Below are 27,072 nucleotides of genomic sequence, written 5' to 3' on the forward strand. Positions count from 1 at the left end.
AAAGTATGTTCTAGCTAATATCCTGTCTATATTTTCATTGATAAGAGGCATCTGAAAGGTTTGGGAAGCCAAAGGATTACTCGGAAGTAGGAATGGAACTTTATGAGGTGTAGATTTGAGGGCGAAAAACAGTATAGACCATTGTAAAGGTGAAGATGGAGAATGGAGAAACGTATCATTTAAGACATTTAGGGGTAGATGTACTAAGATGGGCCAGTCGCAGCGCAAACATACCGCAATTTGCATTTTTGTTACGACAATTCACAAAGTGCACATTTTGTCGTATGTACTAAGAAAAAATATGTTAATGAAGAGAGCTGCAATATACTCATTTAAATATTATTTGCGTCATCTTAGCGAGATCTTTAGCGAGAGTTGTGCGACATTTTTTCAAATAAATTAGCGGCAGCTGAGGTGTGGTTTGCTGCAGCAGAGAGTGCCCGAAGGATAACGTTTATACATGCAAGGAAGCAAGAATCAAAATAACATTGTTTTTGTTAAATGTAAACGTCATCTGTACAATGCATTCTGTTCCGTCTTCACTTTACCCATTTTAATACTGTTATATATAAAAAATGAAAGGCAGTTTAATCCCATCAGATTCTATAGTGGGGCCCCAACCTTCACCCCCAAAAAGCTTTTCATTATCATACAGTAGCCCTTCGCTGAACCGGATATGTTTGCCCGACATAAGGAGGTGTTGGGTTTAAAAACAATACAATAAAATCGCACACACACATACATTTACAGTTCTCGTGTATTTTAAATACTGTGGCTGCAAAGCATTTGTAAAAATGATGCTAACAGCTTAGCGTTTGTTTAGTACATTTCATGCTACGCTTCTGACTGGTTTACATGTTGTTTGCAACAATTATGACAGACATCTACCCCTTAATGTCTATGTCAAAGAAAAATCCAAACATGGATGGTTCCTTATTTCAACATTATTCACAAATCATAAATATCTATTCCTTTGTAATTCATGCAGACATGGATTACCATAGTCTGTATTCTCCTTAAGTCATCTATAGTGCAATTCATTCTAGCAATTTCTCAGTTAGATCGATGCAGTCAAAGGGTAGGAAAATTCAATGTTGTTTTTTTTTTAAACAGTGACAGCTCCCCTGGCTAATTTTCAATACTCCTTAATTCCCTTACCCCAAATCAATGGGGAAATCCCTGTAATCAAGCAGGCCTCTCAGTGGGTATCTTCTTAAAAATCAGCTACAGATGAAGACCAGCCCTGCATTAAGGGACAAATACCTCGCAGAAGTATTTCAGTAGCCCTTTGTATTGTATTACAGGGGATTTTTGAAGATGATTACAAACCCATATCATTTACTGTATTTTTTTAGGTTGTTCCGAGTAATTAGATCCACTGAATATCCATTACGATTAGAGCAATTGACTGTATTAAATGAGCACTTGGTCTCAATTAAAAAGTGATGACTGTCTCTAGTCTAGGGTTGGGAGCCATTCCATGCGAGAAAAAAGAGGGACCAATACATCACAGAGAGATAAAGTGATAAAGTGCATAATAAACAAAAAAAACATGTTCGGTTTTTGTGATCAAATCCTTGTTAAATAAACACCTTGTTCCAGTGATGCCATTGGAGTATTAGTAAACGTACAAGCACAACGCCTTTGAGTATGAATACCAGTATGAATACAAGTAATGAGTTTTCTGCATACCCTTGTTCTTCACATCATTCCCAGTACTACTTGAGAAAGCTTTTACAGGCGTTTTATTCTGCATAAGCCAACAAGCTCTAGCATGTACAAGGGAATAATATCTATTAGAATCCTGATGTTAGAGCAAGGAACCGAAGGTTAAGAAATCCTGCATTAGCAGATCTCAAAGCACACCCTGGAGTGATCCGTGATGGAGATTGTGCACTGACCCTTAATAGCTGTGTGCACTCATAAGTACAGTATTAAAACCTTCACGTCAACTCTGCAGGAAATTCTGCAGGAAACCATCCCCAATATTCTAGAATTGATGGGACAGCAGCTACACCCACATGTATACCTCACAGGACTTCTCCACCTGAGAGATTTTATTTAACATCATGCAATCAAAGAAACTATAAAATGATATCGCAAAAGTCTACTGGAAGCCATAATAGTAGTACAGTATTTCGAAATGTCACATTTTTTGATTTCTGTCATTTTTTTAGTTAAGTATATGGAAAATTACGTATGCAATTCAATATGTTAACATAATATTATTCAGCAGGTTTCATCAGACTTTATGAAGCAAAATGAATGAATTCTATAGGGTGATGCAACGCTATTGGCTATAACTGTAAGTGGTGCCCCTCGTAAACTGCCTTAAACTCATCCTTTTGTAACTGCTTCTTGTTAATGGCGTAAACGCTTTGAATTAACAAATAAATTGGTAAGAGACCACACATGGACTATCCTTTATCCAGTGCAGATGTCAATTTGAACAGAACAGGCCTACACACAGTAAAATGAATAATGACAACAATTGGACTGATCCAACGAGGTCAGACAAATTAGGTCTCAGGTGCCCTGAGGCAGAAAAGGAGCGCACCATGACGTCAACTAGCACGAGTAGGAACATGAAAGTGAACTGAGGGATCTGCACCAGTGATAGAAATGTCAAAGGGACATTGTGTTGTGTTTCATAAACCAGTGGTGGCTGGCCCCAGAACAGAGAACAAGTCTCTTTGAACCCAGCTTTATTATTCCATTGTTATCTGTGTCTGGTGTTCTGATGGCTACAGATACACCACTGACTCGATCTGCAAAATGCAGTAAAAGCTCTTATCTTCCCGAGGGAGCCCAATCCATTGACAGGGGTATTGATTTAAAAAAAATAATAATTACCATCATACTCCCCTGGCTCTTACCTGAGCTCTGGGAAAGCATTAGTCTGGAGAGCTGAAACCGATCTGCTTCATTAGGTCTGAGAATGGATTCCTTTTTGGTTGGTGGAGACACCTCCAAAAGACTCAGGAGACCTCCTCTGTACCATTAGGATCCACAATTAGAGGGTCCTTCAGAGTGCGTTCAATTATTCGACACACTTTGCAAGCCCAGTAGCTGAATGGCATTGCTGTACTGTACAGCCAACCAGTAGGATTCAGCTATCACATTGCATGAGGATCCCGGAGAACTGAATAAATGGTATTTCTTGTGGTGGTGTAGTGCAGTGTTACACAGCTAGAGTGTTTTCTACTGAAAACTCAAAACAGGTGTACAGTAAAAATGATGCATGGTACTCTAAAAGGTTCATAATTGTTATTGCATGGCACCTTTAGTATTGTAATTACACACTGTAACCCACATTGCATGAAAGATCTACTGTAATTGGAAATAACTTGGCACCAGGAGATCATAGCATTAAACTACAGCACAAATAAATGAGAAAATACAGCTGATTATTTATTCCACATTGCTTTCATTAAAATCTTCTTCTGGTATGATAATTGCATAACAGCCAGTGCCACCTGTGTCAAAACCAGGTCATTCAATAGTGTTATCAAAACCACCAGGGGGGCCAACTGTAATAGTGGCAAGAGTTTTACAAAACATAACTTGATTTGTTTACAGTTATTATAATGTTAACAACCTGACCTACAGCCTTGAGTTTCAAGACTTGGTAAGAAGAGTTTAAGAATAAGTTGTTACGACTTAATGTAAGTATAAATCTGCTTTACTTTGCATTTCCAATTAAATGTAATGTTCTGTTTTGCTCAGTGAAATTATGGTGTTATGCTTTACATATGTAAACATGCAAAAATATGATTTGCTTTTTTATTTTTTTTAAATTTCCAGATTTACCAAAAAGCTTTGAAAATAAGAAGCACAGTATGTAAAACTATTATGACTTCATAGTTCAAGCAAACCCCCCAAAATGTATCTGGAATGTATTGTACTGTAATAAAAAAAAAAAAAACACTGTTATACAAATATAGTGTGTCTAGAAGTCAGTTATGTAAAAGCTTTGATTACTAAGGCGTAAATCTTGACATTTATTGCATGTCAGGCTATGGCAATTTTTAAGGGCTTGCCTGAGCATTAGTAACAGAAGTTTGCTGCGGTTTGAATCTTAGGAAGTGAAGCCTAAGCAGTAACTCAAAGTGCATTTTAAAAATTATTTTTAACTACTACCAGTCATGTTTGCCTTCTGTGAGAGAGAGTGTGGTAGCCTTCACAAAGTACCAAAGCATGTTCCCTTTGGGAATTTTAAAATCCACTAAGTATGTGTTCAGTTGTGAGTTGCATCGAGATCATTACAACAGACATGAATTATTACCTTGAACTTTGTAACACGGTTGTTGTGTTTTTGTGAAGCTTGATGCTCACAAAGATACATTCATGCTTATTCATTTTCTGTTTCATTTTTTTGTACTGTAGGTGAGGGGTGAGCAGCAGGAAAACATGAAAAGTGTGACTGATTTTTCTGTGCCCTGGAAAAACAGTGGAGTAAAACAATACTTGTGACTGGCCTGTGATACTACATTTATTTACAAGAGTTAGGTGTTATTAAAATGTTTTAGGGGTTATATTAATCTCAGACAGGGTTGTTAATCAAGCGGAAATGAAAAGGAAGAGAATAAATGCGATTCATTTCTACAAATGACAGAATTTAGGCTCAGTATATCATTTTCCAACTTTTGATTTATTACAATTCTAGGTGCAGAGGAAATCAGACAAAACAGAGATCAATAGAAGCCAATCAATGACTGGAAAAAATACATAAAATACTGCCTCAGCACTCTGTAATACCAATAGGGTACTCACATTCTCACACAATGTGAAAGGCATTGTTGTGTCACTAAATAAGTACAGATATGGCCAAAGGTTTTACATCACCCTATAAAATTAACAAATTTTACTTCACAAAGTCGAATGAAACCTGCTGAATAATGTTACGTTAACATATTGAATTGCATACCGCTTTGCAGTTTTTCTTATTTCTGAATCCTAAAATTCTAGGTGATGCAAAACTTTTTGTATATTTAAAAGAATTGATGATGGAGTAAGGCACTTATTAAATTTAGGCTGCTTGCATGTTTCCTTTGATCTGTATGTCAGTAAATAGGCCACTTATTAAAAAGGACAAAGAAAAAACATATTTTTAACAGTTGATTTCCGCGTATCTTGCTGGAAACAAAAGGCATTCAGAAAGTGATAAACCATACCACACAGAAAAAAATTGAATTCCCTAGTCCATCAATTACACAAACCAGCAGATCATTTCTGAACACAATATGAAATGAATCAAAGCAGAGATGAAAAGCAGTAATTTTAGTTTAGTTTCTCATACTGTTCAGTATATAATTAACAATGATGGATCCACCCAAATCGACCACAAATACCCTTATGAGAACCCAAGTGAATGCCTTAATTATAATCATCAGCTTGCATGATGGGTTTCAGTGAGAAGTAATTGAAAGTTGTAATTCATGTTGTAGGCGAGTGTTGTTCACACACAGCCCCCCTAACCACAGAGAGTGGGATCTGGCATGGATGCCTGCTGTTTCTTATGGTCACTTAAAGCTAAAGACAAAAACTTGAGACTTGTGGGGGAGTAAAATAAGATAAACAAACACAAACTGATTTTGTTCAGCTATGAGATGAGACTGTGTTATATAACTGGAAATGTGAAATATTTAGCAGTGTAAACTTTGCGTAAGATTATTAGCTTACTTATTTTTCATGTCAGCATTGCCCAGTATACAGCAGTCTGCTTGGGTAATATTTATAAACAATGTGCATGTCTGTGGAGCCTATTCAGTTGATCTAAACAGTGACAACTGATCTCCACACATACGCTGTTTAGGTAAAATAGAGGTATTTGAGATATAGAGATATTCTAGTATTCTAAAAGTATTTTGTTAGAATTTCTAAATATGTCAATTTGTAAGCTTATTAGTGTACTGTATAATATTAATTGTACTACACATGGCAACACTTAGTATGCTTAAGATGGGAATTCTCCATGGTTTTCCATGCTTTGTTGTGCTTTTACAATGGTAAAAAAGATGACAACTGGTATTTATGCAAAAATCTGCCGTGAAAAATCAACAGGCTGATAAAACAAAGGGCAATCCCTTCAGAGAAGCTAAAATGTGACTGTAGTGGAACAGCAGTCTGATGCTATTTACATTAAATAACCACATTAAATACATGACAACGGCATGCCTTCTTTTACATGTGCATCCAATATGTGGGGACATTTAAATTAACTATTTGATGATAATAAACATAGCAGACACTATGTGTAATTACAGTCATGGTTAGATGACATTAATAGGGTTCTTTGGAGATCAAGGTGTGACAGGATCCTGAACCTGACCCACACACACCACTCAAGTCATCCGTGCCACAAGGTTATGCAAATCAAACATCTAATAGTGTCTTTAGTGTATTTTGTGTCTGTATGTTTAAACCCCATGAAAGGGTCCTATTTTAATGGGTTATAGGACGGAAATATTTAGATCTGATATCGTTCGATCAATGAATAGGCCTCATACTCTGTAATATATAAATGCTATGCCTCCCTACTACAATTCAGTTCAAGTCATGATGAGCAAGACTGAAGATCTGTCAGCCTTTAATATATCTTTAATTGGTTTTAAAGATATATATATATATATATATATGTATAGTTTTCTTTTTTTTCTTTCAACACAACTGAAGAAGGGCTTTTGTCTGAAACGTTGTGAAATAAATTATTTTTGAATAATTTAAACCTTTTGAGTATATCCAAAAAAAAACAACAATATTACTAAACTGAAAATAAGCTTTCAAGCAGCTGCATCCTGACTATTTCTTGAAAGAAACCCATTGCAACCCTGATTCTCTGGAAATGTTCCTCCCTTTTATCTGTCTTTTCTACACCCAATGGCCAAAATGACAGCTGTAAACCTCCTTAAATGCTGCACCTCTTGGATAAAGTGATGAAACAAAGGGATCCCCGCCCATAAAGCATCTGGTCTGCTGACACTTTATAAAGCTGTGCAGCCCCATTCAAACATCTTCCATGGTCACTACGGCCAGCACTCAGGCCAAGTTCACTCGTAGCCAAAAGTGATAGATTCAACTGAATTATACAGTTGTGTGGGCTGTTCCTTTTTAAAGGAATATTACTGTGTGTATTACAGACAACCGATTCTGCTGTAACCAGTATCTACTGAGACTATTCAGATGGAAAATGTGAGACAGAAAATGGCAACACTCATCCAACAGTTTCTGCTGTATCTACTGTAGGGCCACACTAGGTTCAGATCCCAAGCTGATAGAAGTTGTTGGATTCAACGCCCATAACCTCAGTTACATATGATACAGAGAGAGGTACTATGTTTGGCTATAATGCTTGGTTGTGTGTTGAGTCACAGCTCCGACCCACGTTCAGTATGTACAGTACAGTATTTGCAGTTAAAAACTGCTGACAAGTCTACTAATTTATATTCTGTAGATATACCTGAGTTTGGTTGTATGGATACAATGGGGATGATTCCCATGGAATACTTTCCATTTTATAAGGTAGAATAGTCAATGATGATGGCAAATGATAGTTAGAATTCTAAACTTTGATGATATATGGTGGAACATTTCTTCCACCAAAAAATAAACCACATTTACATATGATTCAAGAGCCACTGGGTTCCAGCGGGTAACAGGTTACTGTGTAGTGGTATATCTCCGTACATAACTTTCCATGTCACCATTTGTGCAATTACTGTAAGTAATTAAGTTATGGTTTTAGATTTTGACAGCTTTAGTCCAAAAATATGACAAACAATTAGGTCAAATCCTTTCACTAACCACATACCTTGTAACACAGAGATTTAAGGAGTACGCCTCAAAAGCAAACTCCCAGAATCCCTTAAAATATAGAAAACACTAAAGTTAGTGAAAGAGAGTAAATATAGAATTACTGAAAAGCTTTGCGAAAACAACATGCCAGTACAGTAAATGGTATTTGTGTTACTCCCTCATGTCGCCCTGCATAGCATGTCTCATCCTAATGATCTACTTATCTGTGGGCTATAAAAACCATTTAGAAATATGAGCGTTGTCAGAAAGCATGATACTCCCTTCACCGACCCCCAAAGGAGCATGAGAAACACTGAAAATGGAGCAGCCGGGATCGCTACATGGGATCAGCAGCAGTCTGACCTCAATGCATTAGAAGGTCTCAGTTATTTTAACAAAAATCAATGCCTGTGAAGGACAAACAGGAAAACACGAGAGCAAGCTTAGCAACCATCCCCATCAGTGCGGAGCTGGCCTGGTCCGCTGCCCTTGGCTAACCTTGTAGAGAGTCCCAGGAGGTCGTGACTGACTGAGAAATCAGAACGTCAATATGGGCCACTGCTGCTGCTTTTACTGTACACTACACCACTTTGTGTCAGTTTGGATAACAAGAGGCAGCAGGAGGATAGAGCACACTGCTAGGTCCTGGTCGCTGTGCCTATTGTTAGAAACTGTATTTAGGCTAGCTTCACGTTTTTATTTAGGCTGCATGCATAGTTATGTTGTGCTTGTTAACGGTGTAATGTAAACAGTTCATGAACTATACGGCTCATATTAGGAATTGAGTATACAGAACAAACATATTAAAGGCTTTGTACTGTATATGTAAGCTTTTGATACCCTTTTTTAAAAAAAGGGTATTAAAGTTGATGCTACATAGTAAACATAAGCAAGAGGTTACATCTTAAGAGGTTAACATCTTTATTTCTTTCAGAAAATAATGCAGACTGCTACAAGAAAATGTGCTGTTAAAAACACTGCCAAACTATTATTTACACCATTTGTTGTGAATAATTTGCTGACCCTACAGTTATTAGCAGCTGGTTTGCCTATGTTATTTCCTGAATACTGTAAGCACATAAGTGGTGTGGAAACAATACAAACACAATACAAATTATTTTGTGGCTTCAACATGTGCTACCATTTCCGATAACAAAAAAAATTAAAATAATAATATAATAACTTTCATTTATTTTAGCACCTTTCACACAAAGGTGTCTCAAGGCGCTGTACAAAACAATCAACAACAATTAATTAAAGAAAATTCTATAAATCCATAAATAAATAAAATACAATAAAATAAAATAGATAAATAGAAAAATAGAATCAATCATCAAGGTACAATATATTATAAAAAACATTGCAGACTGCAGTAAAGAAAGAGTTTAAGAAAAAGCAGCGGAAAATAAGTGCGTCTTTAAAACTGAGCTAATATTGTAGATTCTCTAATAAAGGTTGGTAGTGAGTTCCAAAGAAAAGGAGCAACACAGCTAAAACTACGCCCTCCGAGTGTAACACGTTTTGGAAGCATGCATTTTAACAATCCAGAGTGAGAGGATCTAAGCTGCCTCCCAGGGATGTAAGGGCTAAGAAGGTCCATTATATAACTAGGACCCTGACCGTACAAAGCCTTGTAGGTCAACAGTAATATGTTAAAGGAAACACAGGACTGGACAGGAAGCCAATGCAAACGTTTCAGGACCGGAGTAATGTGCAAAAACAAATTAATAGAGACTGTTAGGTCTAATAACAAGCATTTTAAGTTTTTAGGCATCTGGGAATATACCAGATTTTTAAGTTATAGTGGTTATGCTATTTTGAATCCCAAAAGACAGCTTGTTGTGATAACTACAGTATGGTGCAAAGATTAATGAATCCAAGGACAGCCACATGTTGTTGCTGCTTACAGAGGCCCAGCCTTAGACGTTATGTCTGGAAGCTGTACTCCTGAGCACTGGACACAAACACCTTTTCACCCAACATAAACTTCAGTTGGGTTTTCATTAGCAAGCAGAACAGACATTCTTCTGGCAGCCTTCTAGGCCCAACTGTCAATCCTTGCTTCAAGACAGGTCAGGCCACTCCCACATCACTACACTACCTCATCAGGCTTTCTGGTGCCTAGCAACAGTAGGGAATATGAACAGACATGTACTGGTTTTGTTACCATTACCTAGTTTTAACAATAACATTGGGATATCAGGGGAAAACCCTTGAAGACCTTAGCATTACTACAGTTTTAATAGATTGTGGAAATGGTGGAGTATCTCACTGGCACTGACATGCTACAACGGCTTATATCATTAGCTGCCCTTGCAATGCCTTAGTAAATAACCATTGCATTACCATTGTAGTGTAGGCTACTAGTCCATCTGGTTTACAAAAACCCAGCACAGCTTCACAACAGCTTCATTTATTTGACAGTCCCGGTATATATCTCCCCACACAATAATGGTAAATTTTACTGTTTACTTTCCACAGACTTCCATTCAGGCAAGAATTGAGGGTGGAGCACTTGGCAATTTTAAATGACTCAAAATCGAACGGAAAATGGAAACAGAGAAGGTCAGACAGGAGTAAAGTGCAAAAAAAATAGACCATGGTATCCCTTTAACAAGGTCGAATTTTACACATTGGGGTGATGGAATAGCAAAGATGCATTGCTGGGAAGATGAATGCAGTTGTCTGATTTTCATGCATTACTAGCAACAGCTATAAAGAGATGCAATGCCATTACAGTGGCACATACATCACTGCTTAATTCACCTTGCTTTTAAATTGAGTGCAACATACCACAACATTCCTAATAGCCTTGGCTACTAACAATAGCACCACAACAGAGACTTCAATTATTTCCTAAATGGCTAAATCAACCTTCATGAGTTTTTGATTCATTACAATACTAGCGTATCAATATATAGTGGTCAGTGTGACTGGGAATGAATAAGTGTGCATACCGGGCAGCTCAATGTCACATTGAATCATAAGCAGTTGAAGGGTATGAGACCCAGGTCAGAATAGCTGCACTATGCAATAGGTCCCTAGTAAGACCATGTGATTTGCAGTTGTTTGGGGGCGTATGTTGTATAGCACAGTGACTGATTTTTTGTTAACATCCATACTGTGTGTTTATTGGAGCACGTATCACAGTGAGAGCCAGGTGTTCATTGGGGAGTGCACTATTGAAAGGATCTTTACAGTGCATGGGGTTTCCTAACGAAACGCATTCATAAAATAGATGGACCAAAACGGAAAAAAAATAATTACATTAAAAGAGAACTAGTGGGAACGGTCCTTAAAATTCCCCAGTCAGTGTTATATACTGTAGTATGTGTCCTTTCTTTATATGCCTGCACTAGTGGGTGTGTAGGCAGCTGTGTTAGTTCTGCAGTTTCAGTGGAGATGGGGGTCAGGCTAGGGTCTCATCTTGTGCTTTTTGCCAGAAACATGTGGAATGAGTTTCTCATCACTGCACTGGAGCACAAAACAGCTTTCTCACGGTCTGTTAAGAGATTCTGTGCTCATCATGAACCCTCTTGTAACCCCCCATTAACACTACTACTATACATTTATACACAGGAGCCCTGCCTTTAGAGCCGAACCTCTAAGGTGCAGAAGTCAAGAAGTGTTATTGGAGTCAGGACCAAATGGTGCAAAGTACATATTTACAGCAGGCAGTCCTCAAACTGGTACATATCCACAGTGACTGCAATGAATCACCACCGGCCTGTTTCTACTTTCCATTCAATTGTATCAATCGTTTTTCTGTATTCTATAGGGCTTTTATAAAAAGCTAATTGTGAAAATATTAATGTTGTAGGTAAAAGATAGCAAAAATATTATGTGGGGAAACAAGGGAATCCTCTTTTTTTAATAATTTAGTAGTTGCCAATTGATTTTACCCTGTTTTTCTCCCAATTTGAAATATCCAATTGTATTTTAGGCTCAGCTCACTGCTACCACTCCTGTGCTGACTCGGGAGCGGCGAAGACGAACACACGCTGTCCTCCGAAACGTGTACCGTCAGCCAACTGCTTCTTTTCACTCTGCAGGCCCACCATGCAGCCAACCCAGAGCTACAGTGTCAGAGGACAACACAGCTCTGGGCAGCTTACAGGCAAGCCCGCAGGTGCCCGTCCAGTCTACAGGGGTTGCTAGTACACGGTGAGCTGAGGACACCCTGGCTGACCTAAGCCCCCCCCCCCGCCCCCGGGCAGTGCTCAGCCAATCTTGTGCTGCCCCCTGGGAACTCCCGTCCACGGTCAGCAGTGGAATAGCCTGGACTCGAACTGACGACCTCCAGGCTATAGAGCGCATCCTGCACTCCACGCGGAGCGCCTTTACCGGATGAGCCACCCCGGAATCCTCTTTTTTTAAGGTTCCTCACATTGTTCATTACATTGATTACATTCTGCTGATGTGGTGGCAGCATGATGAGTATGTTTGACTTTTGAAATAGGAGCAAGTGTAATGGGAAAGGAAGCTTGTGCCCTGCAGGTAAATCCACCGGCTGGGGCACAAGCAACATTAACTTAACTAAGGAAAAATTTACCAAAGAATAACATAGCAGAACATTGACATTTATTACAGGAGAGAACCACTGTAAATACTGCAAACCGCTTGTAAAACATGGCGGACCGCACACAGGGTCTAAGATTTACTAATGTTCCTGGAAATATTGTATAAGAGGATACTTTCAGCAGCCAAATCAGATGGAACTTGTTTAAACTGCCAGCTGGAACATTTCAGTAAGCCACGTGTGCGGAATCACTTTGGAACTGCCCACGCTCTATTCAAGTTCAAAACATTGTTGTCTATTTAATGATCTAAGCAGAGGCAGATGTGTTAATACCACTGTCTAATGTGGACCTAAGTTAGAAAGGGTGTCAGTGAATGACATCTGAGGGAAAAAAACACAAGCAGCATTGAAACGCAGCAGAGTTGAAGGGTGGTGGTATTTAGATCCACTGCTATTTAGATAATTAAAATAGACCCCGTTGTGTTGCTGTATCATCTGTAGGATAGATTGCAGGTATTTCAGCTAGGTGAAAGGACCCAGTGGTGTCACTGCTGTCACAGGGAAATTCATCGGTCTTCATCTGTCATCGGTCTTTCCAATTGCCTTGATTGAGAAAGTGACTAAAAGAGTGTGTCATATCTCAGACTGCAGACAAATAAAAAGCAACAGAACTAGTGGAGACAGTTAATTACCTAAAAACAAGCAAATGGTTACTAGAAATAAGCTGCCACATGTATCTTCTTATTGGAAATCTTTGATCTTTGCTCAATGTCCTGTTGCTAATATTTTAGACAGTAGAAGCAACCAGCGGTAAGCCACGGTTTGTACAATTGTAAAGGTATCTTGTTTAACTAATGTCAGCAGTACAGTTAAAATCGAATTGCTGTAAAACTGTCCTGGGTTTTTATAAAACAAAAGATAATTAACCAGTAAATGTGTGCTCTAGTTTAAAGGTTGCTGGCAAGCAAACCAGAGAATATCTGATTAGTGAGGAGGCTCAATATTCGAGTATGAAATGTGTGTAGTGAATTATATCTATTGTTCATGTCTTGAAGGAGAGTTATGTTCACCTGCAGGCCTGAAGCAGGGACCAGAAAATGGATAGCAAAGAAAGAAGACAGTCAGTCAGAATAAATTAATTATAAGAGGCACGCTATTAATCAGAAGTGCAGTACTGTATAATGAGATTAGAATTTAATTTAATGAAACCTTAAAGTAGCACAGACAGGGGTCTAGGTGGCTTAGAATCTTGTCTATGCCAATGGGACATGAAGCTTTTCTGTCCTGTTGCTGGGTCAATTCCAGCACAAGCTAGTAGAGATTAAAAGTCATTTGTGTACAAGCGGACAGATATAATGATTAAACAAATGGAAACTCCTTATGAGGTCAGAAGGCTGGACAAATGACATCAGCATTTAGCATTTTAACTCCTGGAATGCCTTTTTCTAGACTACAATAAAAAATGTATAGGGGTCTTCACATTTTACAACATAGATAAAAACATACAAAAATAGTCTGTAGCATTTTATGTTATAACAATTTTTTTGGGTGGAAGTTGTCATAATGGTACTGTCTCCCAGCAACCAAATGTTCCATCCCATGACGTAGAACCCTGCGTATCAACAGATAAAGCCTGTATTTCTCTCTTTGAAGGTCTTTTCCATTATTGAGCAGAAATGACGTCTTTTTCACTGTGAAATGTATTAAAGAACACACTAGAGAATAGGGGCTGTCAGGATGCCCCAGGAAATCAAACGCTTTTTATATTGTTAACGCGCCAGTCTCGAAAACAAGGCCCTCTGTGGTTCTCTACTACAACAGTTTCTATTGTACTGAAGATGACGGGCAAAGGCCAACACAATTCTGTCTTTACAAAAAAAAAGAATTAAAAAAAAAACAACACAATCGAACCTTTCAGACCTATTAGATGTGGTGATGCTTTTCCTGCTATACTTACTCAAATGAAATAATAACAATTAAAAAAAGATTACTGCTCATGGCTTCATAACTGTTCCAAGTTCTGAAAACTTCCACTGCTCTGTTTAACTCTCTTCTGGTAGCTAACTAAAAAAAGAAAAACATGAAGTAGCTGTAGCACCTTCCTGGAGAGTCACTGGCCACCGCTGGGACACGCAAAGCTGGCATTGAGGGCTCCAGTGTAACTATCCTGGGAGTCTGCAAATACAATATGTGCAATACTGTTGTCCATTACTAAAAGTATCCCGTTTGTCAGCCTACTTTGAACAGGATACACAATGTACAGTAGCTGCTAAATATAGTGTAAAAATACATAAAGGGTGAAAGGTGCAGACATATTATTCATAACTACCACTGGTAGTGGCACAACTAAAGAAGTGACCTGTATGCTAACATTGTACTTGGTCATTTAAATGCAAAAAAAGGAACACGGTTCTAATCACTGCTTCCTGTGAGCTGATAACAGTTGCATATTGACAAACAACAGAACAATTGCTGTATTTGTGAGTCTGACTTTGGTTACAGACAGACTTCCTTTGTTCTTAAAGACCAACAGGAGGGCTCCCTTAAGGCAGGAGGGCAGGCTGTGCTTTGGAGTGCCAACTTGCTTATCACTGGAGCGTCAGGCAACCTTGGAGCTGTTACAATGCAATACAATGCAAAGTTATATAGCGCCTTTCATAGTTATTCATCACAAGGGGTGGCACGTGGAAACAACACCACGAAATGAAGGAAATCAAGTGCTACGATGAGAGAGGAATGACATTCTAAAGATAATGGATGAACTGGACATCTCCTGGAAAACATTGCTGAGCAGGATGGGCTTGGATTACTGAAAGCTGCCACCCTGGGAGAGGGCCAAGCTGAAGGGGAGAGCCATCTGATGACCTTATTTACAGTGAGAGTACAGAACAGCAGCATATCATACAGGTAACCAGGTCCTTTGGCTATTTAGAGCTCTATAAGTAGGTAAAAGTACAATTGTTTTGCCTGTGATAGCAATCAAATGAATTATAGGCACAGCAAATTCATATCAGTCTTTCTTTTCAAAGTAAATTGAGTTGTGCAACCACGGTAAGAATTCCATTTTTTTTTTTTTTTGCAATCAACTTTTGATTTTGATTTGAGGAACAAGTTATAAATAAAGGTAACCAGTAATACACCTTAAAGGGGGGGTTCAAATGAATTTGCCTCCTTTTCTCTCTGGCCCTGTATTATCTGTTAGCACAGGGCCTCGGAAGGTTTGCTGTGGGCTTGATTGTGCTGGCAAAGACCACAGCGAGGGCTCCACAGTGAGGACTAACAACACATGAATTAATCAAGTCCCTGTGGAGCTTTTCGTTTTAGTTTTCTTTTCCGTAGAAATGGGATGTACTTCCCAGAGTGCTCATTTGAGGCATTCATGCTGAGCCAGCCTAGTTGGAGTGTGTCCTACTAATGACCGGCAGCAACAGAACCCTATGGACAGAGCAGATTGCCATTGCTTATTCCTTTTGTGACCTAATTAGCTGGGCCGGTGGGAGAGAAAAGCAAGGGGTCTACGGAAAACCTTTTTTCATTATCTGTCTATTTATGGAAATGAGTATTGAATGTGTTGTATGAATGGGGATGAGAAAGGTTTCAAGTATGTGCAAGACCACCCCCAGCAGTCTTTTATTCTATTTTGTTATTTTAAATAACTATGACATTTTATGAACTTGTTTATTTTTAAACTTGTTTACGTGAATGTAATGCTTGTGGAGGGAAAGGGGCGATGGTGCTGGTCAGGCATGGTGCACAGAATTCATAGACATTACTGTCAAGAGAGAATGCTGAGTGACATTTTATTACAGATTAATCTTGCGTTATTCAGTCAGCAGGTTTGCATTATTTTGTCAAAGCACCCAGGCTTTACCAATGTAGACTCAGACTCTGTGCAACAGTAATTAGGACCCCAACTAAAACTTCATTTTCTGCACATACAGTTCCTGATACCTGCTGCACAGGAAGTGGGTCTATAGTGGTGTGCCATGTTACAAAATGTAAAGTTATTTATTTTAACCAATAGTTCAATAGACATCCAAGACTGAAATTGCCTGATTAATCTAACTTATAATACAGTACATTCACATACTGCTACCATAAACAAAAGTAATATAATATAGTTGTCAAAACACAATCTGTGTCTATATCACCCACTACACTCAGTGTTACTCCAAATGTATCAGGGAAACATCGAAATCAATTTCTACCAGAGTTTCACAGCACAGATATGGTTGCAGTCACTCCAGTCTTGCTACATTTTAGCCAACATGCTACTGCTTCAAAAAATCATTTCACTTCCTCACCCCACAAAAATGAATTATTTTCTTGTTATACAAGTATCACTGCTGTGCCTCTCTTTTTGCTATTGACACATAATGGGTGCCACTCCCTAATTTTCATGGGAAAGGACCAAATACTCATATCAGTGAGGAAGGCTCGCGTCTTATTAATTTTACGTCACTATTTAAAAATTCATAGACAGACAGACAGGCAGACAGATAGATACAGTAGATAGATAGATATAGAAATAGATAGCTAGAAAGATAGCTAGATAGATAGACAGACAGACAGACAGACAGACAGACAGACAGACAGACAGACAGACAGACAGATAGATAGAGAGATAGTATTCCTCAGCTAGGGAAAGTGCTTTTCACCGTGATACTGAATTGAACGTGTTCCTAAGTCTGGACCGGGCAGGCAGATATACCGTTGTTCTCCTCGGACTGGTTGAAGCCGCAGATCTGGCAGATGCTGCGCACCCACTTGTTCATGTCGTCCTCGGTCTCGGCCACCAGGTAGAAGGTGCGGTCGGAGGTCTTGATGTCGAAGACGAAGCTGTCCTGGAACTCCTTCCTCTTGAAGGTGAGCCCGGCGTCCACCTGCTCACAGCAGTGCAGGTCGATGACGCGGATGGGCTTCTTGGAGTGGTCGTTCTTGTAGTACTCGAGCACGTCTGGATCCCCGCTCATCCGCCCGCTGCGAAGGATGAACCAGCGCTTCTTCCACGCCTGCAGAAGAGACAAGCAGCAGGGCAGGGTTATCTACTGCCTAAATACACAATCATATTAACATTCCTTAACTAGTATAACATTATATTCAAATGAAAACTGTGCTTTTGACCCCTCTTAACTGAGAGAGATATTATTAACCAATGGGGCAGTTTTTAAAGTGCAATGGTCTATTGGCTGTCAGGTCACACATGCTCTACTGTATATCTGTTGCAGCATCCACAATCATGTTTAATGTTGAACTAAAAACAATTCCTTAGTGTCTCTTTCTTGCATACTTTCAGAGTTTAGCCTTCTATCTGCTCTACTTTATCAGAAAGCATATTGCTTACACGCCCCCACCAGACATTAAGCTGTAGGCACGCAATCCCTTTCCTTGTCTCTATGAGACAAATGTAAACATGATACTGTCACTACTTACTCAAAGCTCAGTAAGGAAAAATGAATCATTTTTGTTAAACAAATTCAATTTTAACAACGGCTTATAATGCGTCTGTTGCCTTTCTACTCTAAAACGTACGGGACGTATCATTTATTGCAGTAATTACAGAATTACTGAAAACTACTGTACACCTGCAAGGAAGATAAGACTTAGACAATCTAGTGTTGTTATCAATTAGAGAATAACATTCAAGCTGCTGTGGCCTAAAGCAGCACATGACCATCTCTTAAACACACAAAACTGAAACAAAAGGAAAGGGGGGCTTAGCATTGCAGGAGGTGTTGAAAATACACCTCCAGAGATCGGCATTGCACTTCCTGCTCTAATATCAATTCCATGTTCTTCTTCTAACCAAACACAGTCTAAATAGAAGCAGCAACTGCTACAACAACAGCTTTCTCTATCCTTGGTAACAACTGAACTCATTGTGGCAAACACACCTGCAGGGTTACCTTATCCTTCAATCAGCGAGGAGTAAAAGGGGAGGCACCCCCGACCGTCAGCGAGCGAGTCAGCGGGTGACAGTGAGTGGAAAGTCATGTGCTCAAGCAGCTTTGTTCTACTATAAATACTCTGGATATTTGAAAACCAAAACACAGATTAGTGAACTGTACCTGTTTGCCACCAGCATTGATCAAATTAGGTTGGCAGATAAGTATTTAAATTGATCACAATCTTGGAATGTGATGTCTATCTATTGTATTTGTAGCTGGTTTTACACAGTTCATCTGGCTCATTCCAGCCATCGCTGGGTTCATAAAGGGCTTGTCCTAGATACTAGTTAATCTATGTCATACTGTATTTGACTCTAAATGTTGAACTGCCTAATTGTGGTTGCCATAGGGATTTTTTAAGCCAGGTTTTTAGACTTTCTAACCCCTCCACCTTCATGTGGTCTTGGGACTAAGGTCAACATTTTCCTGTATGGGACATCGTTTGTGCTGTTTGTAGGGGGGCCAACTTCACGGAGCTGGGTTATGACCATATACATTTTTACAAAGGAAAATATTCATTCCAACATTTACAATGCTTGGCCTTTAGTTTATATGTCTCAACAGCTCTCCGCACAGTTGAAACTTTTCTAGAAAAGTTTTGCTGGTTTTTCCAATTTTCTAGTTTCTTTTAGTATTACTCCACATTACTCCACACTTTTATAGTTATTGATGGCGTCTATCTTTAATTATTACCCCTGTGATTTAGGGTAGTCAGAATGACCCATAAAGTCCTCAATGTTCAGAATGTTTTTCTGGTTTATGATGTTTTCAGGTACCTGATCCCCAGCTGACAGTCTCATCCTACATCACAGTGTATACAAAACTGTACAAATATTATATAAAACCATTTCTACACATCTTACATATCCTAGAGATATTCCATATTTTGAGTTCTGTAATTCCCTCTGTGCTGTAGAAACACAAATAAGTCTTCAACCTTGTCTTATTTCAGCTGCTGTAGTTGAGTTACACATCCACCTCAGACACAGGCAAGAATGGAATATGACAAGTTCAGGTCACAGTATGCGACAAGGCCGGCCTCACTCCAACAAAACTCTTCCTCTGTGTTCAGCACCTTCAATATGCTGACACATGGTTTACAATTCCAAACTCTTACTCATCCAGGGTACTTTGAAAAAACACTCCCTTTATTAATAATGCAACGCAATCCTTACTTAAAGAAATTGCTTAAAAATACTATCATATGGAATTCAGGGACACGTTACAGATGAGAAAACTAGGCTGGCTTGTGCGTGTACGGTAAGCGTGTGTGTCTGGTGGTTTGAGTGATATTTGTTCCTTTTTAAGGACTTGGGGCAGCATATCGAGAGAGCAATTAGACAGTATCTTGTTTGCTCACTATAGATTTTTATAGCAGTATGCAAACCTTTATGGCAGATTTATGGTCCAAATGAATACCTGCTAAAAGCAGATACTAGAATCTTCAGCTGGGGAGTGTCTAATAAGTGATTAATATAGCTTATATAACTATGCTCTTTTCAGCTGCTGGTTTAATACAAAAAACTCATGTATTGCAGGATGTTGGTAGCAAAAAAGTTTTACATTGTAAAAGTGTAGCCAAGTGTGATAAAGCATCATACAACCATGGGAAAAGCATTGTAAAACTGCAAAAACGTCATGCACAAATACCATGGTAAACTTTTAAAAGGGAAAGTTAACCTTGGCAGGATTCATTCCTGTCGACCTGCACCAGCTTAGGTCGGCCAGGGTGTCCACGGCTCACTGTGCAACAAGCGACCATTGTAGTCTGGCCTGCGGACTTGCCTGTAAACTGCCCAGAGCTGCATTGTCCTCCGACGCTGTAGCTCTGAGGTGACTGCATGTAGTGTGAAAAGAAGCGGTCGGAGGACAGCGTGTGTTAGTCTTCGTCGCGCCCGAGTAAGTGCGGGGGTGGTAGCAGTGAGCTGAGCCTAAAAAATAATTGGCTATTCTAAATTGGGAGAAAATGATAAAAAAAAAACAAACCAATTAGCGACTACTACATTTGTAAAAAGGCTGTCATTCTGCATATCTGGAGGTGAAAACTGAAACAGTAGCTATGGTTCATAGCGCAGAAGTGTCAGCTTTGAGCTCTGTACGTCAGGGACAGACACTATGTGTAGTCCGCCACCTAACAAAAACTACTCATATTGACACGCTCCCTACAACAGGAGAATGCCGTTGCAAAGATCTCCGCAGATTTGTTTTGTTTTCACTTCACATTTGCACTTTGAGATATGTATTCACTGCACACCCCTATGAAAAAATGTCCCCAATACCTTGTGTTTGTCTTGTCTGTACAGTTAGTATATAGCATATACTGTGTGGCAGTAGCTAGTACTGCGTTTTTTTTTATTTTTCAAACAGGATTTCCACAGGCAGCGAACCGCGTTGATTCCAATTTCATTTTCTGCCACGCTGATAAATGCCAGAGGCTCAGGGCTAAATGAGTTTAATGGGGTGATGGAGCCTCAGTGTGAGTGGACTTTGTGGTACTCTGTCACTGCCTTCGCTTTGTTTAAAGAATTCTCTGATGCTACACACTGGGTAAGTGCTGCTCATGATGATATATGGCCATTTTTATATAGTCAAAGTAATAGTAACGAGGCGTTTTCCCTACTTTAACAACCACCTGTGAAGAATACACAATTTTTCACTGGAGAACCAAAATCCTCGAAGTAAAAACAATTGCAACTTTACATGAAAAACATGGTCTGTAAAAATACTCAAAATTGTCTTTACTCTCTACAACCCCCTCCCCCCCCCATTTACCAGCTTTTTAAAATCAAACATAAAAACTACACCTACAAATTTCTTGTTATGACCTTTTTGCCATACATTTTCATGAGAAAATTGTTTCTAGTCTGGTAAAAAAAAAAAAAAAAAAAAAGCTTTTAGCTTCAAGATATGTTGTCGTTAAACATCTTGTGACAGTCTGTGGTCTGGAAAGAGCTGTTTGAAAGAAGTGCAGGTGCTGTGTTGTGTGCTGTGTAAACTGTGATGTTATTGTTTGAATTTCCAGCTTATTTGTAGTGTCTGTGAAGTGCATCTACTTCCTTAGGTCTTGTAGAAGATTTTAAATGCAGTATGAAACATAAACAAAGCATGTAACCGTGGGGACAACTCTGGGGAATTCCCTAAACAGGGAAGACATTAAAAAATAAACTGCAAACTCTCCAGACAAGCATCAGTTTCTTTTAATAATGCTGCATTCATTATTTTTATTTGTTTACTTTGTTTATTCATTTTGTATAATTAATACAAGTACATGTGTATACAGCAATCCACAGTGCTAATAAAGTGAGCAAATAATATAGCAAGTAGAAAAGAGTTTGACAAAGAAAAAGAAAGAGAAAAGCAGGAAAAGAAAGACAAAAAACAACAGAACTGAAAATCTAGTCACATTTGGTTGAAGTAAACTGGCTCAGGGAGTGAGGGCCTATTCAGTTTTTATTGTTCAGAACATTTTAGAACCACTCAATTGGCATTATGGTAGATCATTGGGACAAAGGGCTCACTGGGACAGCTAGTGTCTCAATAAAGTTACTGCAGTGTGATCAGGGGGCGTTTTAACTGCACTACATGCGTGACAGGTGCTTCATAATGTACCTTGTACAGGGTATTCAACGGTTCACATCAGACACATTTATTTAAAGTTACTACAGGTGTCAACATGCCAGAGCGGGCACTCAACCCCAGTTATGTTATGTTTGGCATCTTGTATGGAATGCCTAACAGGTTATCCCATATCTAAGAAATCCATAACACAAGTGTAGAATGTAAACAAGCAACTTGTTTGTTTTTTAAACTCCTACAGTGTGTAACTTAGTGCAGTACCGTGACTGAGTTCAGCAGCAAACAAACTGAACAAACTGGAAACACTGAACTCTAGGGGTTAATGGTATTTTCCTCCCAGCAACCAGAGGACCAGCGGATACTGTAGGGGACTGTCACAGACTGGCTTGTTGGATGATGTCAGACCACAGAGGAGACAGACACAGACAGCACTGGGGTATATTGCAAAATAAAAGGTTTAAACAGAAACAAAACACTTTACCAAAAGAAAACGGCACAGTGGCCAAAATAAATAGACAGATACAAAACATACATGAAACAAAAACAAGTATCGTGCTGGTGTAAACCAGCATGGGTAGCAACTGCTTTCTAATAATATCGACTCTTTTGTCTCACGACTCACACCTCTCGTTCCGCCTCTGAACACACACTCCCTGTTCAGCCAAAGGTTCTTGTTTTTATATTGTGGCCGAGGGATTAACTGGCTATCAATTACCTAGTTTATCCCCCGACCACATTCGGCACAGGGTTTCTCATATGCGTGGTCAACAGCCACGCATTCTCACGATTTTTAAAAATTTGGAATCACCAATTATTTTTCTTATTTTCTCCCCAATTTGAAATGTCCAATTATTTTTATTTCAACCCGGCTCACCCCACACACTGTCCTCCGAAATGTGTGCCGTCAGCCGTCTGCTTCTTTTCACTCTGCACGCCCAACATGCAACCACCTCGGAGCTACAGCGTCTGAGGACTATGCAGTCCCGGGTAGCTTACAGGCAGGTCCGCAGGCACCCGGCCAGTCTACAGGGATTGCTGGTGCGCGGTGAGCCGAGGACACCCTGGCTGACCTAGACCCTCCCCACCTGAGCGGCGCTCAGCCAATTGTGCATCTCAACTCAACCCCCAGCGGACTGTGTCAGCGCTGTGGCACAACTGGCAGTGCTTGAGAGAGGCCCAGAAATGAATGGCAACTTTGTGGAATTCAGGTAACATTTTTGCAATTTATCTAGGCCTACTGGCATTTTTACGAAACACATATCCTAGTACAGCAATCTGTATTAATACAATAATTCGATTTTTGTTTCACCATACATCACAATGAAACAGCATGCCTTAAGCTTCTAGACAAAATGGATGGTTTGACTGCTAAATACCATACGAGATGTAATGAGATTTTAAAAAATGAATACCACTCTGCTTCTCTCTGATAGTCAACCATTTTACTGCCATCATTCTTACATTTATTTTTATCTTGACCAGTAGCACTTTTGTCTTTGGATTGATTACTATTTTAAGTACACCAATGGGTAAAACTTCAACTGTTGTACAGTAAAGATTTTAAACTTAAAAATAAATTCAGTAATACAATTAGAGTACTGTTCAGACAAGAAGTCTTTGTCATTGTATTCAGTGTAATAATTATACTTATATATAAAAGACATTCACAAAGATCTCTTATAGAAACCGAAAGCAATTTAAGCAATAATAGTAAGTAAATGTAAAACAAGGTGTGTATGTGTGTGATGTTCATATATAACATTGTTGTTAGCAATTACCAGAATTGTGACTATTTAATGATATCCTTTGTCAATAGGACAGATATGGGAATCAGCAAAACAACAGCCAATTATCTACCTTTTTATATACAGATTGACAAACACACTAAGCAAACAGGCACCGCACAGCAGTTGTGAAGGGGAGTGGATGCTACATCCCAGGAAAGTGGTCGAGAATGAACACGTGAGCCCCTTTGTAGTACAGTCACCTGTACAGCTGGCTTCAGGCTTTCCCTGGATCCGAGTGGAGCGCATGGTAGTCTTTATGCAGCTGAGTAAACAGCCACTGGCCTCTGTTCCTGTTCTGTTTGTGCCTTACAGGTGGTTCTTATCTGTCGTCTACAGCACACAGCATGTCCACGTTTACAGTCAAGCTCTTTAAATGTCAAAAAGCGCAGGAAGGCTCTCAGCCTTCTTTACCTTGTCTCAGTGTTCAGTGCTCAGTTTGGAGTGCACATGGAGTCTCTCAGTGTTCAGTGCTCAGTTTAGAGTGCACATGGAGTCTCTCAGTGTTCAGTGCTCAGTTTAGAGTGCACATGGAGTCTCTCAGTGTTCAGTGCTCAGTTTGGAGTGCACATGGAGTCTCTCAGTGTTCAGTGCTCAGTTTAGAGTGCACATGGAGTCTCTCAGTGTTCAGTGCTCAGTTTAGAGTGCACATGGAGTCTCTCAGTGTTCAGTGCTCAGTTTGGAGTGCACATGGAGTCTCTCAGTGTTCAGTGCTCAGTTTAGAGTGCACATGGAGTCTCTCAGTGTTCAGTGCTCAGTTTAGAGTGCACATGGAGTCTCTCAGTGTTCAGTGCTCTGTTTAGAGTGCACATGGAGTCTCTCAGTGTTCAGTGCTCAGTTTAGAGTGCACATGGAGTCTCTCAGTGTTCAGTGCTCAGTTTGGAGTGCACATGGAGTTATACAACAGTAATAAGCAAAAGCATACTAAAGATATTCTATAGGGAAGAGAAGCAAGGTAATTTGCACAGAAATATGGTAAAGCTTGGTAAAAAAAAACAAAAAACGTATAGTTTAAGGCTGGGAAAAGAATGCTACAGTAAAAATACTATGTAAATCTTCCTAGGATGGGTGAGGGAATGGTACAGTAAAAATACTATGTAAATCTTCCTAGGATGGGTGAGGGAATGGTACAGTAAAAATACTATGTAAATCTTCCTAGGATGGGTGAGGGAATGGTACAGTAAAAATACTATGTAAATCTTCCTAGGATGGGTGAGGGAATGGTACAGTAAAAATACTATGTAAATCTTCCTAGGATGGGTGAGGGAATGGTACAGTAAAAATACTATGTAAATCTTCCTAGGATGGGTGAGGGAATGGTACAGTAAAAATACTATGTAAATCTTCCTAGGATGGGTGAGGGAATGGTACAGTAAAAATACTATGTAAATCTTCCTAGGATGGGTGAGGGAATGGTACAGTAAAAATACTATGTAAATCTTCCTAGGATGGGTGAGGGAATGGTACAGTAAAAATACTATGTAAATCTTCCTAGGATGGGTGAGGGAATGGTACAGTAAAAATACTATGTAAATCTTCCTAGGATGGGTGAGGGAATGGTACAGTAAAAATACTATGTAAATCTTCCTAGGATGGGTGAGGGAATGGTACAGTAAAAATACTATGTAAATCTTCCTAGGATGGGTGAGGGAATGGTACAGTAAAAATACTATGTAAATCTTCCTAGGATGGGTGAGGGAATGGTACAGTAAAAATACTATGTAAATCTTCCTAGGATGGGTGAGGGAATGGTACAGTAAAAATACTATGTAAATCTTCCTAGGATGGGTGAGGGAATGGTACAGTAAAAATACTATGTAAATCTTCCTAGGATGGGTGAGGGAATGCTACAGTAAAAATACTATGTAAATCTTCCTAGGATGGGTGAGGGAATGGTACAGTAAAAATACTATGTAAATCTTCCTAGGATGGGTGAGGGAATGCTACAGTAAAAATACTATGTAAATCTTCCTAGGATGGGTGAGGGAATGGTACAGTAAAAATACTATGTAAATCTTCCTAGGATGGGTGAGGGAATGGTACAGTAAAAATACTATGTAAATCTTCCTAGGATGGGTGAGGGAATGGTACAGTAAAAATACTATGTAAATCTTCCTAGGATGGGTGAGGGAATGGTACAGTAAAAATACTATGTAAATCTTCCTAGGATGGGTGAGGGAATGGTACAGTAAAAATACTATGTAAATCTTCCTAGGATGGGTGAGGGAATGGTACAGTAAAAATACTATGTAAATCTTCCTAGGATGGGTGAGGGAATGGTACAGTAAAAATACTATGTAAATCTTCCTAGGATGGGTGAGGGAATTGTACAGTGGTTATCTTGTTTGTATTAAAACAATTGTTCCACGCTAAAAGCTTGTGAAAGACCCATCATGGGTCAATGACTTAATGTGACCGACTCTGCAGTATAAAGGCCCTGAACAGTTAGCTGTTCAAATTTCCTGGAGTCTGAAAGGTGTATGATTTTGGCTTCTTTGGAGTATCTGTATCAAGGGACCAGCCTTTAACAAGCAACAAATCTCTTCGAAGACAACCACTGATCGACAGTCAGAAACAAGTGGTGACCAGGATCCCCTTGAAATGAGATGTATACCTCAAGGGTTCTGTCCTGGTTAAATAAATACACGCTGAATGCAAGTCGTGAACGTGCTGTTATTTATAATCTCGGTTATCTTGTCCATAACTATTAAACACTCAGTACTGAAAAATGTAGCAATATCAGAAGAAACTTAATAAATGATAAATGTTTCAACTAGAAGTATTTTTCAATGTCATCAACTAGGATATACCAATAAGCAGCAGACCCACTTAAACCCTAAAAGGAGACACTTACATAACCAGAAGTCTGATTGAAAGAATGGACTTCATTCTAATACAGTTTAGTAAAATCCTTTGATGAGAAATCCAGGGATTGAAAATAGAGATACAATACTGTGTCCATGTATTCTTTCATTTAGAATAGCTTTACTCTAGCTTTAGTGGCAGGTAAAAAAAAAAAAGCGTCCACATTAGAAGACTCTCTTGCTGCACTGCAATCACATTAGTATTCTTGGCTTGAAAAGCTGAGAGTGGAAATTGTATTAGCCAGCAATGTCTCTTCTAATTCGATGAATAGGGTTGAGATGCCTTGGCTCATTAGTGCATCAGTATCAGTCGATAGCACAGAGATCTGCGGATTGCGTTGTGACTTTTAGACTTTGAAGGATTTGAAGGTTAGATCTAGTAACAGCAAGAATATGTTACAGTAATACATTGTGCTCTTTGTGATTTAGAAATCTCATTTCTAATGTTGCTGTCTGTAGATTAGCATTTACTCTTAATAAAGGGGGAGCGAATGTTATCAAATAAGCAAGGAATAACAACGGACAGTACAGTACATATGGAACTTCCAATGAACACATTCCATTTAAAGTTTTTTTTTGTTTAGAAA

General features: G+C 39.1%; 1 protein-coding gene across 1 annotated transcript in view; it reads right to left on the bottom strand.

Moving 5' to 3' along the window:
* LOC131738038 (GRB2-associated-binding protein 2-like) overlaps positions 1-27,072 on the bottom strand; it is a 69,961-nt gene that overhangs the window by 13,808 nt on the left and 29,081 nt on the right. The window contains exon 2 of the mRNA XM_059030973.1: positions 17,025-17,325. Within this exon, the coding sequence (XP_058886956.1) occupies positions 17,025-17,325 (301 nt within the window). The remainder of the gene's footprint in view (positions 1-17,024; positions 17,326-27,072) is intronic.

Source organism: Acipenser ruthenus, chromosome 9 (assembly GCF_902713425.1).
Source record: "Acipenser ruthenus chromosome 9, fAciRut3.2 maternal haplotype, whole genome shotgun sequence".
Lineage (NCBI taxonomy): Eukaryota > Metazoa > Chordata > Actinopteri > Acipenseriformes > Acipenseridae > Acipenser > Acipenser ruthenus.